Raw genomic sequence first — 17,251 nt, forward strand, 5'->3', positions numbered from 1 at the left:
AGCCAAGCGTCTTGCAATGATGAGGGAAGCTATTTCTGAGTGGGTGCTCCCTGCAGACCTCAGTCTTCTGAAGCACCTGTTGCTGTAGTGAGGGAGAGGAAATCCAGGACTGACTGTTTGATGAAGAAGCTGGTGGGCCCCATGGCACCCATGGGCACCATATTGTGGGTCACTGCACTATAGGAGCAAACTCATGTGCTACATGTGTGAGCGATGCACAGATTACTAACTTGTTTTCCAAATCTGCTTTACAGAGGCAAAGGCCGCTCCTGAGGTTTGCTTTTCTGAAGTGAACTCCAAAGGTGACAGGTTTGGAAACTGTGGTTATCATGGCCATGACTACAAAAAGTGCTCAAGCTGGTAGGTTGATGTGGTTTTACATATAAGTGAATTTTGTACAGCTGCTTTGTGTGGTGTGTGTGTGTTCAGCTGAAGGGTGTGTAAAGGCTAGATGGCCAAGGGGCAAACCAGAAGGTGTGTGGGAGTTGTGTACTGTAAGGTCCACCAGAGGGCAGAGAATGCTTGCATTTGTTTAATAATGAGTGTTCCCTAGGCACATATAAACCAGCGAGTGGGTAAGTAGGCCATTATTTTTGTATTAAAACATGCATGCAGAGAAGGGGAGGTTAATCTTCCCTGCACCTACATCCCCTTCAGTCCATTCCTCCAGTCACTTTTTCTCCTGACCAAGCTCTGATACCAGACTCTGATAAAATAAGGCAGGGAAACCTTTTCCCCATTATCATGCACTTTTGATGCAAAAACAAGATGCTCCATCCTATACCTTGTATGAGTCAGGAATGGGCCACATATAAACAATAGGACTGGGCATGGACTGAAAAAAATGGAGGTCCATTGTTCATGGAGTTTATGAACCACAAACTTCCATGGACTGGGTTGTGATTCATTGGGTTAGTGAAGAGAAGGAATTCAAAATGCCATCCTTCACTTGCTGAGGCACACAATGGCAGCATGCTTCTGGAAGTGAAGGTGCTGGAAGCATGCTGCCAGTGTGGTGCAACTGGGGAAGGGGAGGCATTTAAACATGCCTCCCCTCAATCTTCAAAGTCGTGCTACAGTGACAGCATGCTTCCACAAGTTCAGGGAGGGCAAATTGCTGTGGCTCAACTGGGGAAGGAGAGGCATTTGAATTTACCTCCTTAACTCTCTGAAGTTGTGCTGCTACTGCATGCATGTTTTAATTAAAAAATAATGGCCCACCTACACGTTTATTCACTTCCATGAGTGCAGGGAAGGCAATTTGTGTCTCAGGGAGGGAAGGGAAGGCAATTCCCCACTGCCTTAGCAATCCTTGGCATCAGCATGTCTGGCTCATAGACCACTCCCACGGACTGCACAAACCTCCATGGGAAACATGGCAGTCTGTGGGAGGCTTGTGAGTGGTGTGATTGCATGGACCGGGCTTGTGGATCACAAACTGGGCCCCAGTCCACAACAAAATTTGGTCTGTGAGTGGGTCTGTGCCCATCCCTAATAAAATGTGGGTGCCTCAGACACAGCTTGGTCTGCAGAATGATATGAGATGGGCAGGTTGCTGCAGAAATGGGCAGGTAAGAGAGGCACCATTAGCCAATAATGAATAGCCAGTTCAGCATTTAGAACGTATGAAGAGCTCTGCTGGATCAGATGAAACACGATTGGCAATCCTAGTGATCTGAAAGCCTACAAATAGAGTACAGAGGCCAAAGAATCCCTTACATTTGCCCCCCCCCAAAAAAACAAATGGTATTCTGTTTGTTCTATGGGAAGGGGAGTAATGATAATGTATTTTGGTTTTGGTGCACATTTAAAAACAAAGAAATTGCTGTTCATTTTTTATTTACTGCTGTTTTAGTACTACTGTTGTTTGTGGTTTGCTTTAGTTTTTAGCTGGTCCAGTTGGTTTCTGCATTTGATTATATTGCTATATGGGTTGTTTAAGTGGATTATACTCTTGTGACCCACCTTGAGCATTTGTAGCAGAGGTGGCTTGCAGCTATGAATGTTAAAAATAAACACATTGCCTCTGCCAATGGACTTGCCTCTTAGTCTCTGTGCTTGCTGCAGTTAAACAAATAGCAATGTTCTGTGGATAAGGCTCATGTGCCTTTATCTCATTTTCTTTGAGGATTAAAGTATTCTTGCCGGTGGCATACATAAATCCACGTTCTCATTATGCTATTATCATGCCAGAAATCATAACGGTAATTTAAAATATCATGCCACAGGAACGCCATGTGTGGGAAGCTGCAGTGTGAGAATGTGGAAACTCTCCCAGTCTTTGGGATTGAGCCTGCTATTATTCAGTCTCGCATCAAAGGCAGCACCTGCTGGGGAGTGGACTTCCAGCTGGGGTCAGATGTACCAGATCCAGGGATGGTGAATGAAGGCACAAAATGTGCCCCTGGAAAGGTAAACCAGGAGATTTCTCTACATATAACCCCTGTTGCACTCTGCAACATTGTGTGGGCTATTCAGTAGCCCCTGAATTTTGATTTTCAAGCTCACCAGTTCACTGTGGGGCAACATTTAATCTCTGAGGAAAGCTTTTAGGAACTAAAGTTTAATTTAATTGTGAGTTGATTTTAAAGCTTGTAGCCCTAGTCATCATGAATTTGAGGTTTTGTTTGTTTATTTTTCCAGATCTGTAAGCACTACCAGTGCGTAGATGTAGCTGTTCTGAATTATGACTGTGACATAGATAATAAATGCAATGGACATGGGGTAAGTAAATTAAAAACTACATGCAAATTCATACGCTTTCACCTGGAATGTAACACTGAGATTTATTTTGTCTGGCAGTTTGTAATAGCTGTCTTACAGACCAGAAGAATCACTTGGCTTGACTTTTTTTGTTTTGGCTGAGCTGCCTTGGAATAGTCAGACATTTTGAGTTCCAGGAGAACAGGACAGGTAGCATAGAATGTTCACAAATAGACTTCTTCAGGGAAAGTGACAGGTCAATTTCACTGGGATTAGTGCTTCAAACTGGCTATATGGAAATATATAGTTATATGGGCAAAGCAGGGAAGCCAAAAGCTGGACTACAAATAATGCAATCCTTTCAGTGTGTTCAGGTCCACCCTGAAGATTTTCAATCAGATGTATGCTGTGAGCTACACACTAGAAACTCACATGAAACCAACACTGATGAGGATCGCAGCACATAAGTGGAGAATGCCTAAGCCTCTCACTGTGTGCCATGTTCTTGACTGAAATAAGCCCGAAGGAATGGTGTTTCCCATGCTGGAGAAACATGTATGTCCCATCAGTAAAAGTAGAGTCTTCAACAGAGCAAGTGGTGTCCTTGGGGCCATTTCAGCTCACAAAAATGGTGTGCATGGGGGAAGACTTAAGTAACTGCTCCCCACATGCTATGGTCTGATCCAAAATGGGCCCTCACATGTCTTGGGATTGAGTTTCCAGTGGGGAGCTCACAGACCATGTCTGATTGAAAGTCCACTCTTTGTGGTAGATCTGGAAACACTGCAAGGACTATGTAACATGTGGTTAGCCTCTAGGTATTCCCAGGAAGTAAACAGGGAATCCAAAGCCAGAGGGGCCAAAAGAAATGGGTACTAGTGGAGTGAATTACAGAGAAAAGTAGGTGAAGTGTGCAGAGACTTGAGGAAAAGATAGGCAGAGATAGGCATGTGCACACTCATGCCTGGAAGTCATGTTGACGTCTTGTGACTCCTATTAGGACAGGGAGGGCATTCAGAGAAGTGGCTTCACTTCTGCCCTTGCCTCCTGACCCTGGCATTCTCTGGAGGTCTGCCATCCAAGTACTTGCCAGGTCGGCCCTGCTTAGCTTCCAAGATCTGATGGGATCCAAGCCAGGGCAATAAGGCTGTATTATTGTCACAAAGCTGTGGAGGGAGAAACAAGGCTGTCAGGCCATCCAAAGAAATACAGTAAGTGAGGCTTTCTCATCAGTGTACTTCTTGCTGAGAAAAGCAGCACATTTTCCATTTTTGCTAAAGACACAGAGATTCTGCCAGAAGCAAATGATTGGGAAAGTCTTCTCACTGTTTCCATAGGAAAAATATGTTAGTAGAAACTTCTGTCCTCTACATCTGTCCATAGTGCCTTTGTAGCACTTGGGGAATTATACTTCCTTCTAGTTTACTGCAGTGATAGCAAATGAAAGAACGTTCAATTAAATGATGTTCTGGAATATGATAATTATTAATTGAGAGTCTGGAGATCACAGGCAAGTAGAGATGGGAAATTTTCAGCATGTTGAAGAGATCGAGGTGCTAGTTTAGAAGTAGGAGTGTTGTAGGATCAAATGAAACTGGGTTGGCATTTTGTGTCCTCACTCTTTCTGGCAGCTGCAATATCACTCTCTGCAGTGTTGGCATGAAAAAGCAGTGGAGAGTAGGCAAGCAGCTCCTTCCTCTTACAAGCTAGAGTTAAGTTGGCTAGGTCCCATTGCTATAGTTCTTGATTTGAGATCCGTGGTCCTTCACAAAATTAGGCTAATAATATTACCTTTTAAACATACAAACAGGTGTGCAACAGCAATAAGAATTGTCACTGTCATCCAGGATGGGCGCCCCCCTACTGTGATTCCAAAGGCTATGGGGGCAGTCTGGATAGTGGACCGACATATAATGGCAAGTATTCTAAGGAGAACTCTCTTGTGTCCTATCCTCCTGCAGTTGGTGGCATGTGAAGGAAGTGCAGGTGCAGGACCTAGCTGTTCCCAAGTAGCTAAGTCCAAATTGGCTAACATGGTGGTGGCTGACTCTGTCTGTTAGGTTTCACCTTCTAGGGGAAAAGGAGCTTGGGTTTTGCCTTTGGAAACTTCTGGCCACTAGACTTTAGGTGGAAGGTGAATCTTGCTAATTCTAGAGCTCTTGGACCAGTTTCTGCTAAAGCATCTGTATCCCAGTTGAAATAAGCTTATTTCCAAATGTGTGCGCTTATTCAAAATATGCATTCCACCCTGGTCTTGATAGTCAGACTGACTTACAGTTTAAAATAAACTGATCTAGGAAGTATACCCATACATGTTGCTACAAAGTCACTTTTAAATCAGTCTGGTAAATAAGTCCAAAAAGGCACTAATCCACAGACATTTTTACTAGTTTGCCTGTTTACACATGCCTTTGCAGTCATGTAGGGCAACAAAGACTTGAAAGAGGGTGGGGTCTCTTTCTGGTCACCTAGCATCATTCTTTACTTGCCACATGTGACCAGGCCAGAAGCTGCTTGCAAGCCTGTTCAGTATGCTTGCCCAGAGAAAAATGGATTGCGTCATTGCTGAAGGAGTCAATGTAGAACATAAGCCAATAGAAGAAGCACTTTTTTGGACTGATAGATTATGAATTTTAGAATTTGGAAAGATTATTATATTAATGTTATATTTTTGTAACATTATTTTATATTTATATTTTTTATATTTGATTAAGTTTAGCGCATACTAGTCAGCCAATACAATTACTTTTAAACCACTGTTCTTCAGGTTTCTTTCAACATTCCCAACCTGCCCCATTTCTTTCCCTTAAACACAGTTGTCAAAATTTAAATCCTTTCTAAAGTTCCCTTTGACTTAATAGTAATCTGTTGGTTTGTGGGTTTTTTTACAAACCTTTTACACTTTCCATCACTTTCCACTGCTCTTACCGACCTACATACACAGAGAGGTTTTCAAATAAGCAGGAAGGCCCAAATGAGAAAGAAGGGAAGAGAAGAGGAACAGGAAGGGGGGGAGACAAGAAAGATGAAGAATGACTTATGAAGAAAAACAGGTGATAAAAGTCGCTTTTTGCTTTTCATGTATTTCCACAAAGTTTTCCCATTTATCTTTATATCTCTCCTGCACATCTTGATTTTTATATCCTTCTTCCTCCTTGGCTGTGGTTCCTTAAGTAAAGGCAATAACTCTTTGGATCTTTTATAAAAAGCCCAAAGATAAACATTGCCTGAACAACAAGCAACTTCTTGCAAGTTGTATGCACTTGTTGTCTCATGGAGGTGTGACTGGTGAAGGAGGGCTTAGGGTCGTGGTTCCAGCCTCTGGTGATACTGCAACATTGCCGACTAATATATTTATTATTTGAGAACAGACACTGCACTGCATGTTGCACTAAATGCAGACATTAAGGCAACCCCTGTCCCAAAGGCTGTACGTTATCGAAGATGGTACCTGAATCAACAGCAGACAGATAATACCTACCCGAATCAACAGCAGACAGATAATACCTACCCGAATCAACAGCAGTCAGATAACATGTACCCGAAACAACAGCAGTCAGATAATATGTACCCGCCTTATAAACAAGGTTGGTGACTATTTAGTATGTTTTTCAAGTCATGCTATGGAATCTAAAGTCTGTCTTGGAGGTGGTGGCAGCTACAAGCATAGACAGCTTCAAGAGGGGATTGGATAAACTCGATTGTGTGACTGAACAACAAAAATTATGGAATCTGTCTGGGGCACTGATGCTCTGTATTCTTGGTGCTTTGTGGGGGGGACAGTGGGAGGGCTTCTGGTGTTCTGGCCCCACTGATGGACCTCCAGTTGGCACCTGGTTTTTTTGGCCATTGTATGACACAGAGTGTTGGGCTGGATGGGCCATTGGCCTGATCCAACATGGCTTCTCTTATGCTCTTAAGATGTTAGATTGATGGGTTACTTCACTTGTTTGTTTTTTAAAAATAGATTTTGCAGGAGCATAATACACATGAGGAAAAGAGGGGTGAAACTAGTGGAATAACATTATTTTGGGAAAGTTATTGAAATGCCAAGGCACATAAAACAAAGGTGGGGAAAGTCATCTAAGCATATCTGAACTCCTGGGAGGAAAGTTAGAAAAAAATGTGATAACAGAGTTAGCAGTTGAGGAATTAGTAAGGTGAGGTGACATGGTTTGTGGAAGAGCTGTAGCCATTATGAGGGCATGGAGACTGTGGAGAGCTGATTTTTGTACTTATCCCCATCCCTACTTTTGAATTCTGCCAAAGTCATTGTCTAGCCCTCCAGCTGAGATCTGCCTCGCAAGTCCTGCTGTCCATGCCCTCGCTTTCAGAGGTGAGGTGGTTGGTGATTAGAGACAGCACTTCACTTCTGGAACGCCTTCCCCATTGAGACTTGCCTGGCACCTACATCGTTCTCTTTTGGGCACCAGGCCAAAACACTTTTGTTTACATGGGCTATTAAGTAAGGGATTGATGGTTTAAAATCATTTTATAGTGTGCTTTTAGTTTGGAAAAACTACTCAGTGTTTTTTTTTTTACTCTCTTCCTGTTTTTTTTAATGCTAGATTTAATTTATAACATCTAATGTTACGTTTTGATATATTATTTTGTAGGCTGCGATGGGTAGCTTTCCAGGGAAGGTAGCATACTCTTAATAATAATGCTAAAAAACAAATATATTATGAATAATGATACGGGAAGCTTTCCCTGACTTTCTCTCTTTTCACTCTGAAAATGATTATTCCCAGTCACAAGATGTGAGTAGCAGCTTGGCACATGTGATACATTTGCATTCTTCTTTTTTAAAAACTTAGATCCATATATAATAGGACTGTGCCCCTCCCTTTAAGTGTATTGGAAACCCCTTCCCTAAATGTTTAGCTTTCATTACAGAAAGATAAAAAGATGACTTCAGCCTTTTCACTTTCAAAGTACAAATAGAAATGTATTGGCTGTATTCAAATTGTGCTCATTAAAATGTTGCCTTGCTCCTGCCTTCTTGGGTTCTGGCCATGAGTGTAAAGGTATGGAGACTACGAGCAAGTATTTAGGCACTTCATTTTTTAAAGACATAGTATATTTATACATGTATAAATATAGTTTATAAGATTTATAAAAATTGTCTAGTAAAATTATTTAATATGTCAAATAACATTAAATTAAGCATTTTAGTCTACCTGTATTCAAAGATTTGCTGCTTTGTGTTGAACTATGATGTCCTCATCTTTGAAGAGCATCGTTAGAGCGCCACCCCCATACGAAATCTTCAGTTAGGATCCTGCTTGTGAGATTTGCAGGTGACTCTTATGCAGCCTGTAGACGCTTCTTAGAATTTATCAGTATATGATAGGTTTTTTAAAAAAACAATAAATTTTCCAAATCTTCAGAAGTAGATTACCATTATTGAGGCTGCTGTACCACTCCAGGCTAACCAATAGTAACTGAGTTAGTATATCAGTCCAGAGTTACTTGCAAGAGCTGGTCTGAAAATTTTGTTTTTAAAGTTTGAGTCTTGTGGCACCTTTAAGACCAACAAAGTTTTATCCAAGGTATAAGCTTTTGTGTGCATGCACAATTCTTCAGTGAACAGGATAAGCTTCTACAGGTGAGTTCCTGAAAATAGAAGATCAGTCGTATACCACGTGTAGAGTGATTCTTCAGTAAGCTCCATTTGGGATCTGGGCCTTTCAGGCTGGTTTCATCCTGGGATTTGCTCCCACATGTACAGATGTACACATGCTACACTGCATGTAGCAGTTACCGGATGCTTGTACTAACCATCAGATCCAAATAAATCTTGTTGTTTAGGACTTACCCACTAGCTAAGGATTTACGCACTAGCTATGGAAATCAGCATCTGCTTGACCATCTTAATGTTATTAGCATTCTAGAAATTTCTTAGTACCCCTTGCAATAAACCTATAACAATACTCTTCCTCTTCCTCCTCTTCCTAATTATTAGCATCATTACCATCATCATCATTGATTACCCAGGGCAGGGGTCTATGAAAGGGAGTAGGTGTTGTTGTGTAAATTATTAATGTATTTTAATTCTTAATTTTATTGTTAGAATTTTTATGTTGTGAGCTGCCCTGAGCCCGCTTCGGTGGGGTAGGGCGGGATATAAATCGAATGGAAAGAAAGAGAGAGAGAGAGAGAGAGAGAGAGAGAGAGAGATAGATAGATAGATAGATAGATAGATAGATAGATAGATAGATAGTTGGCCAAGATTTTAACCAAGCATCTCTCAAGTTACAGCTCAGGCTATTAACTTGATGCCAGCTCCCTGTAAAATAAGCTGGTATTACTGTCCTCATGCAACAGATGGATGGGGGATGAGGCAGAGAGGGATTTATTTACCCAAGGCCATTTGAACGAGTTCATGGCAGAGGAGAGATCTGAAGATTGACTCCATAACTGCATCAATCTTTTTCCTTATCGAATGAATTGCTCACCGTTTTGACTGAAGTGACCGTGGAAGGGATTTAACATCATGCTTCCTAGAAACATAAATGAGGATGTGGCATGCATGTATGTGTATGCATGCATCCAGAATGATAGAGCTTATACATTGTTTGGGAAGAAAAAAGGAATGGCTAGTACAGATAACCAGAGAGAGCCTTCTACCCTTTGCAGAGGCACTACTGCTTGTCTGTTCCTCCTTTGCAGTGCCAGAGTTTTTTTTGTTAATCTCTGATACCCAAATGAATGAGGCAGAAAAGGTAGGTGGCCAACGATTGGGCAAGACTTTCCAGTGGTGTTTAAAGCAGCTCTCAGAAATAGTAGCTGCTACTGGCAGCTAAAAGCTTCTGTACATGTCCAGTATGGTTCACAGATTCCTGTGTGACCCAGTCCTTTCTTTCATGAGTTGACTGAAGTTTTAGACCATGATGCTAAGCTGTAGCTTAATAATTAGTATTTATGTAGTACTTTCAGCATTCAAAGAGGCTCATATATATTTTGTAATTTTTACCACACTCACTTATAGCTGGGCCACTATTTATTATTTATATCCATCTTGAAAGAGTGCAGCTTTCCTGAATAATTAATTCATTACCGAAGAGAGATCTGAACCAGCAACTTCCTGGAGCAGAGCTCAGTCTCTGAATTATACCAGCAACCAGTTTAGGATGCAGCAAAGTAACTTGCGCTGCTGAAGCTGGTGTACACTCCTCTGCCTACCTAATTGTGTTCCATTCCCCTCTCCCCTGTCACCTCTTACTTCAGTTATCACAAATTCAATTTTATTCCACCTTCAGATGCTGAATGAAGGGTCAGAGAGGATCCTGTCCCCTCCACTGCAAACCATCACCATGGCCATTGGGTAGGAGCCATGGCTCAGGTGGCAACATGTGCTCTGCATGTAGAAGAACTTCAGGCATCCAGACTTATAAGGATCTCTGATAGCAGATACTAGGGAAAGACCCTGTCTGCTTGAGACTCTGGATGTCTTTTGGAGTAGGCAGTAGTACTGTGCTAAAATGGCCTGAGTAAAGGCGCTTCATGTGTTCATCATGTAAGAAAAGGCCTTGGGTTAGGTCCAGGCACTGGCCCACAAGGCGGTATTATAGATCCAGAGGAGTTAGCCATGTCAGTCTGTTGCTGAAAAATAGTAAAAGAGTCCAGTAGCCCCTTTAAGATTTAACACATTTTATTGTAGGATAAGCTTTTGAGAAACACAGTTCTCTTCATCGGATGGGAGGAATTATGCCAGTGAGAGAGCCAGTGTGCCCAGTTCTGCTTGCTACTGCATTGTAAAGATTGACAGGATCATTCAGTCAGTGGACACTGAGCTGGTCCATGCTTGCCAGTTACCCTTATACAGGTGCTGCCTGAATCCTAAGGACCTCTGCAAGCCTCCCAGTCAGTGCTGTTGTGTGCAGGGGCTGCAGGGGCTGCCTGCCAGAATGAGCCAGCCCATTGTGTGCTATGACAACTCCATTTCTGTTCCTCTTTCTTGAAAGAACCTGAGAAAGCCTTGCAGGTACAGTTTGTAGCATGTTATCCAAAGCTGCTTCTGACTTTTTTCTTTTCCTCCAGGAATGGACCCCATAACTAAAAAGTGGCTGCTAGCATTCTTCTTCGTGGTCGTTCCCATATTGCTAGTTTTGCTGTTCTGCCATTTAACAAAAGATAGTTGGGTCCGTTCCCTGATGCCACTGGTAGATCACTGTAGGTGAGTATGTCCTGCACCATCCCTCTCCTCCTCTCCAATTCTAGATATTAATGATACTTCGTATTTGTATAACACCCTCAAGTGTTCCAAGAACTCCTGTACTTTATCTTATTGCTGTCCTTACAGCAATCTTGTAACATATGAGACTAATTTATCTTCCCCAAACTGCAGATGAAAGGCCTGCATTTGAGAGAAGCCACTTAGATTTGAACTAAGGACTCTTTGATTTGTAGCTCCCAGTGTCACCCTAAGCAGAGTAGCATATTCTAAGTCTGCTGAAATTAGTGATCTTAGAAGGAGGGGACTTTACATAGGATTGCACTGTCACTCTCTTAAGCCACTGTGCTAGAACCAACTCTCCAGCACTTGCTCTTTAATAGTATAATCCTAGGCAGCATAGCATTTTATTCTCCTGAACTCATTAATTTCAATGGATTTAGATGGGTGTAACTTTGTTTAGGATTGCATTGTGAGGACACCAAAAATTACGTTACACAAAACAAGGCTTTCGAACAGAATTGCAGGTACTACTGAAAATGCTGTTCATATCCCATTTTTCTGTAGTAGTCCTGCGTGGAATCTGGAAGCTCTGATTCCTCAAAATACCAGTTTAGCATTAGCTGCTCAATTTGATAGACTGTGTTTAATTTCTGACCATCGTGCAAGAAGGCTGGTGTGTACTTGAATCCCCCATTTGGTGTTTGCAGAAGGCAGCAACTGTAAAGTGTTGCATGTATCTCCTGCAAAAGACCAATGCATGGCACATTTTCTGAATTCTGTAAACATACTTTATTCTAGTCACTTCAAACTTTTGAAAGGAGTTACTGGTGTAATTTAATATTTTTGTATTTCTGTTTATTGAGATGTTGGGGCAGGCCACCGATGAGTGTAAGTGAAGAGCCTGTGCACACAGAATACCCACCAAGCGTGCCACGTTCTTCAAGGCATCTATCAACTCAAATGGTAGGAGGAGGTGGAATATGATCTTGGCATGCAGTTATTAAAAGAGCTGGGTGGGAGAGGGGAGAGCTCAGAGCTCAATCACAATGAATGCGAACAGTGTAAGCAGACTCCATGTATGACAGTTGTACTGCACTAGACATGTTTCTACCCACCAATTACTGGGAATTGTATCTTGGTGAGAGTGCAGCTGGCAAGCTTCCATTCCCTCACAGAACTACAGTTCCCAGCCTATTAAACGTGTTTAAGTTGGTGGCTAGGTAAGCATCGCCTACTCTTTTTTTTAAAATGGGAGTATATGAACACTTGCAGCTGCCTTATACAGTGACAATCCATTTGTCCAGTCAGCCTATGACTGCCTACTTTGACCTGCAGCAGCTCTCCAGGGTCTCAGGAAAGGATATCTTTCCAGTCACCTGCTACTTCCTTCTTTAACTGGAGAGTCCATCTGAAATGTTCTGCATGAAAACGTTTGAAAGGCACAACGTGCATTGGCTCCTGATCCTGTACTCATATGGCAATATAGACATCTATGTGATTTTCAAACATGAGCACTATCTTGGCTGTAATCAAAATGTCACAGTTGAAACAGTTTTAACTCATTCCCATATTTGAGGTCAAGAAGTAATTTTATTCCAGGGCAAGGAAAGGGGGTGGGGCTAGGCTTGCTGTGGAATGAGGCTTTGGATTACAAAAAAAAATAGATATATGTGGTCAGACAACTAGAGAGGGTCATTGCATAGTCTGCAGAGTGGAGGGAGATATGAGAAAATGACAAGATCTGAAAATGATATGGGTGTTTGGGGAGGGATTTGTTGGTGTGCCTGAATGATGCCCTCAACATTAAAGCAACAATCTTTTATGAGTCATTTTTTAATAATAATGGTTTCCTCACAGAACGTGCATCCGTATAAGTACCCAGTGCCATCATACACGGTTAATCAGCAACATAGCTCTGAACCTGACTATTACACTTCTCCTCTTCCTTCTCCACAGCCCATGGAGCAGCAGTGCATTCCACAAAGGTCAGTATAATGGCAAAATGGAGAAAGATTCAGTTGTAATGTGAAACTTCCCCCTCCCTGTTTTCCATATAAAAGTCAGCGTGGTGCAGCCCTACAAGCATTATTGTTGGGTTCAGATTCCAAAATCAGCCATGAAACTCAAGTTGATAATCTTGGGTCAGCCGGTATCTTCAGAGTTGTTGTGAGTTAAAGTGGAACAGCCATATGCTTGCCAACCTGAGCTCCTTGAAAGATTAACGTGATTGTAATGTTGAGACACACATGTATATAATGTATAATTTGTGTGTATCCCAGGAAATGGTCTGCAGGCACACAGTTCCACAACCTTGGTGATGCTAAGCAGATCTAGATTCAGTCAGTACCAAGATGGGAATCCCATGTAGATTTACTTGAGTTCCATGGAAGAAATATACAAGCATAACATGTCAAATTTATAAAACTTGTGACCTACCAAGATGAAGGCTAGCCACCATCCATCCATAGCTTAGTGGTGTTCCAGGTGCTTGACAACTTGCTCTGTTTCTGCAGTGCCACCCAGGCAGCAGAAACTGGAAACTGATTGAACCCTATATAGGGCTTATGGGCTATGCATGAATGGTCTCTAAAACATTTATCTCAAGGACTTGCAAAAGAGGAGAAATCTCATTTCCCCACCTGTCGTTGCTTCTGTTACTGTGGATACTGCTCTATTTTAAGTTCCTTTACCACAGCGGCTTTGTTTCTCCTCAGCTATCTCCTGCTTTTCTCTAGTCTATCTCTGCTTCCCCAGTGCTTTTCCTTTGCTTTCCATCCCTCACTTATTTCCATCTAGCTGTATTTTTTCTTCCTTGGCCTTACCTATTCGTTCTTCTCTCAGCTGTTACTCACTCACCTCAGTTTCTAGTCATGCACCTAGTCTTCCTGCATACCCCCTCACCTCTCCTTTCCTTCCGGCATGATAAGAAGAGGTGAAGCGTGTGAACACTAGAGGGAAGCAGGAGTTGGAGGTAACCTTGGCTTTTCCTGGTGACCATTGCCACCATATTTTCACATGGCATCTTCAGTTGTTACAACACCCCAAGGTGCTGTCCAAATTCCTTTTGTTCTTTCGCAGTGTCTGCACATTATGTTTTAATGTTGCACATCATATATCTAATTTTGAACCTGACCTTCGGAGTGTAGACTGAAAAACCCACACACTGGGACCAGGTACAGATGTAAGGAAATTGTAAAAATCTGGGACAGCTCCCAGGTTTGCACAGAAGTCCAGAAATAAAAAAAAAGAATGGGAATTAAAAAAAAACTTTTATAAGGTAGCTTACAGGAAGCAAAAACTAAGATCTCATGAGGCTTAAGTGCAAGATCTTGGCTACCACTTTAAGGGCTGATTAGCAACCCTATAAACTTTGCAAGATAGTATCATTCAGTAGCTGGAAGGCATCACAGCCAGCCATGCCAGTTGAAGGAGCCATTGTGATGTAGAGGTGATGGGAGAAGTGAGGAGATGGTAACAAGAGGAACCACCAGGTGACCCAGGCAGGTGGAGAAATAGGTGACACTGCAAGCAGGTGAGCCTGTAGGTATATATACAGTTCCTTTATGTAATTTTTTGGGCACACTTTTGTATTATTTTGAGGCAATTTTTAAATGCATTATTTATTTCTGTTCTGGTTTGCAACTATAATAGGATATGAAAAAGAAGAAAAAGGCCATTTTTTCTAACAGTGAGTGGTAGTATTTATAAGCTAACCATAATTGTTTCCTTTCTCAAAGACTTGAGAATGTTTAATCTCGTATGGATCTTGTACTTGTTACAGAACATATTCAGCACTGTTATGAGATGGTGGTGGTAGTGATCAGGATCTATGCTTATGTTAACCATTAGCAAGGCCCAGCGCAGGGCCCACTATCAATCAGAGCCTTTTGCTGCTGCTCTTCTGAGCCATAGCTTCTCGCTTTCTGAGAGAAAGAGGACGTGGGTAGTGACGAGGACAATAAGGAAGCACAACAGCAGCCATCCACTTGCTTGTTACTTTGTAATGGGCGCATGGTGGAGGTAGTTTAAGCGGTGGTCACTTCTGAGGGAAGCTTGTGTGAAGGTCCTCAGACAAAACCAACACTGGTGGTGGTGGTGGTAGTGGTGTGGTGGAGAAGCTAGGGCACTGGCATTTTCAGACAACTTCAGCTACAATCAAATCACATGACTGAAAAGCTAAAAGAATGTTGTCCTAGGCAACATTTTTGTCTTAGGCACTGTATTTATTATATATAGATATTCAGATCTCACCAGCTGCAGCAGTTCAAATGACAGCCCATGCACTAGATTTTATTTTTGCAATTTTAAGAAATGCATACTATTTCAGACTTGCCTTTTGGTACAATTGGTACCCTCAGGTGCTTTACAGTGTCGAAAACTGCAATGCGATGTAAAGATGGTGCCCTAGCGTTCATGCATGTCAAGATCCTACAGTCAAGATCCATCTACACCTCACCTCAACCTTCTTTCAAAACTTGGGGAAAAAACATGATATTCCTAAAATCACAATTATTGTGCATGTATGTTTGGATCAACAACATTTTGAAAAGGCATTCTCAACCTCTTCTTGGAAGGGAAAATAGGCTGTAGTGGGTTTACCAGGGATGAATAACAGAGCATATGGGCTATCCTTGGTAATTATTTATTTTAACGTAATTGATTTGATTAATCATTTAAAAGGCAGATGATTAATCAGTGGAAATGTTTTAATTGAGTGACAGATGCTTGATAGTAAAACAACTCTCTATCGTCCTTGCAGGCCTCCACCCCCAGTGCTGAAGAAGGCACCTCAGGAACACTTCTACCCTTCTCGACCAGCACCATTGCCACCTGTATAACTTTAAGTTTTTTTCCACATGCTGCCCTGTTTGCCAAGATGGAGCTTTATCTGTCTTGCATCAAGTGGCCCTTGTAACTCTTCCTTTTCCCTTGGCACTGGATAAGGAAAAAAAAAAAGTAAAACCAAGGAATGTAAACTTATCAAGCAAATACCTCTACCAAAGCTGCAGAAACTGAAACGAGCAATCCTGTGAAGACTGTCTGTACAAACTGTGGTGGGCTGGACCACTTGAAAGTGGATCAGTCTGAAAAATTTTGGGTGTAACTATCTTTTCCCTTTTATGATAAAATTTATACACAGAATACTCATATGGTTCCCCCCCAAGTCAGTTCACAAAGAATAACAATTTGGTGCAGAAGAGCACATTTTTGGAGCCACAATTTGGAAGCACCCTCACTGCATTTAATCCAAATTTACTTTTGTTGAAAGGGTCAAGCTCTGGAATAAACAGTTCTGCAGACCTGAAGCAGAAACTGCCTGTAGACAGTGCTTATTGGCTGGTGCTCATTATGCCACCAAGATATGTACCCTCGATATTTCCAGAGATGTTTTGCACTTTTAAGAAAACAGTTTCATTTTTAAATTAATAATTTGAATAAATAAAATAGTGAGCAGTCCAGCTGAAGTATGGGGAGGAAGCACAAGACTGATAGGGTTGCCAACCTCTAGGTCTGGCCTGGGGATCTCCTGCTTTTACAACTGATCTCCAGCTGGCAGAAATCAGCTCCCCTGGAGAAAATGGCTGCTTAGAAGGGTGGACTCTATGGCATTGTACCATTGTACCTCCCCAAATCCTGCCTTCTCCTGGATCCACCCCCAAAGTCTCCAGGTATTTTGCAACACAGATCTGGCAACCCTAAAGAGTGATGGTGGAGCCAGCATTTGATTTGTTGAAATGTGTGTCATTCTGATTGGAAGTCAGGTTTGCACTGTAGCTGAGGGACCTGCTATTACTTCTCTTTTAATGTAACGTGTCTTCACCCATAGTTACTGTAGAGGCCTGCATTAAAAACAGCAAATCAAAGGGGGCCAGTTCATTTCCAAAGGCAATATAAAATTTCCTCAAATGTTTCTGTTTTGTGGCAACCAGATTTTGTTATTTCTGTGCATATGGGTAAAAGGCACATGTTGAAGTGCTAAGAAAAATAAGTCTGCTTCTCAAAAGAAGATGAAATGTGTTGTTTAATGTGCGTGCACAGGTTTTAATGATGTGTGAGACAGTATGCATCTTTATAGTATTAACATACTTTTAAAAACGAAGACAATTTTAACTGTATGCTGGCTGACACTAAACTGTAGATAATAAAGGACGTTAGGGAAATTTAACTTAATGTTTTTGTTAACAAATAGAAGCACAACAAATTCTTCTAATTTACCACTAATCATTTATCAAAATTAAGGTACGAGAAAGTCACATTCTGTAGGTCTAGGTAGGGGATGGGGTAGGCACTTATATTCAGCTTCCATGAACTTGCTAGAATCTGAAGTGTTCTGGCTTTAAAATTGTTAAATAGGTATCTATCTCTCGT

At 41.7% G+C, this 17,251-nt stretch overlaps 1 protein-coding gene across 1 annotated transcript in view; it reads left to right on the top strand.

Moving 5' to 3' along the window:
• Positions 1 to 16,021, top strand: part of ADAM9 (ADAM metallopeptidase domain 9) — an 89,384-nt gene extending 73,363 nt beyond the window's left edge. The window contains exons 15-23 of the mRNA XM_060251731.1: positions 255 to 360; positions 2,229 to 2,412; positions 2,644 to 2,724; positions 4,514 to 4,619; positions 6,075 to 6,290; positions 10,747 to 10,882; positions 11,746 to 11,845; positions 12,740 to 12,867; positions 15,642 to 16,021. Of these exons, the coding sequence (XP_060107714.1) occupies positions 255 to 360; positions 2,229 to 2,412; positions 2,644 to 2,724; positions 4,514 to 4,619; positions 6,075 to 6,290; positions 10,747 to 10,882; positions 11,746 to 11,845; positions 12,740 to 12,867; positions 15,642 to 15,720 (1,136 nt within the window). The 3' untranslated portion in view covers positions 15,721 to 16,021. The remainder of the gene's footprint in view (positions 1 to 254; positions 361 to 2,228; positions 2,413 to 2,643; positions 2,725 to 4,513; positions 4,620 to 6,074; positions 6,291 to 10,746; positions 10,883 to 11,745; positions 11,846 to 12,739; positions 12,868 to 15,641) is intronic.
• The last annotated feature ends 1,230 nt before the right edge of the window (positions 16,022 to 17,251 follow it).

This window comes from Heteronotia binoei, chromosome 12, assembly GCF_032191835.1.
Source record: "Heteronotia binoei isolate CCM8104 ecotype False Entrance Well chromosome 12, APGP_CSIRO_Hbin_v1, whole genome shotgun sequence".
Lineage (NCBI taxonomy): Eukaryota > Metazoa > Chordata > Lepidosauria > Squamata > Gekkonidae > Heteronotia > Heteronotia binoei.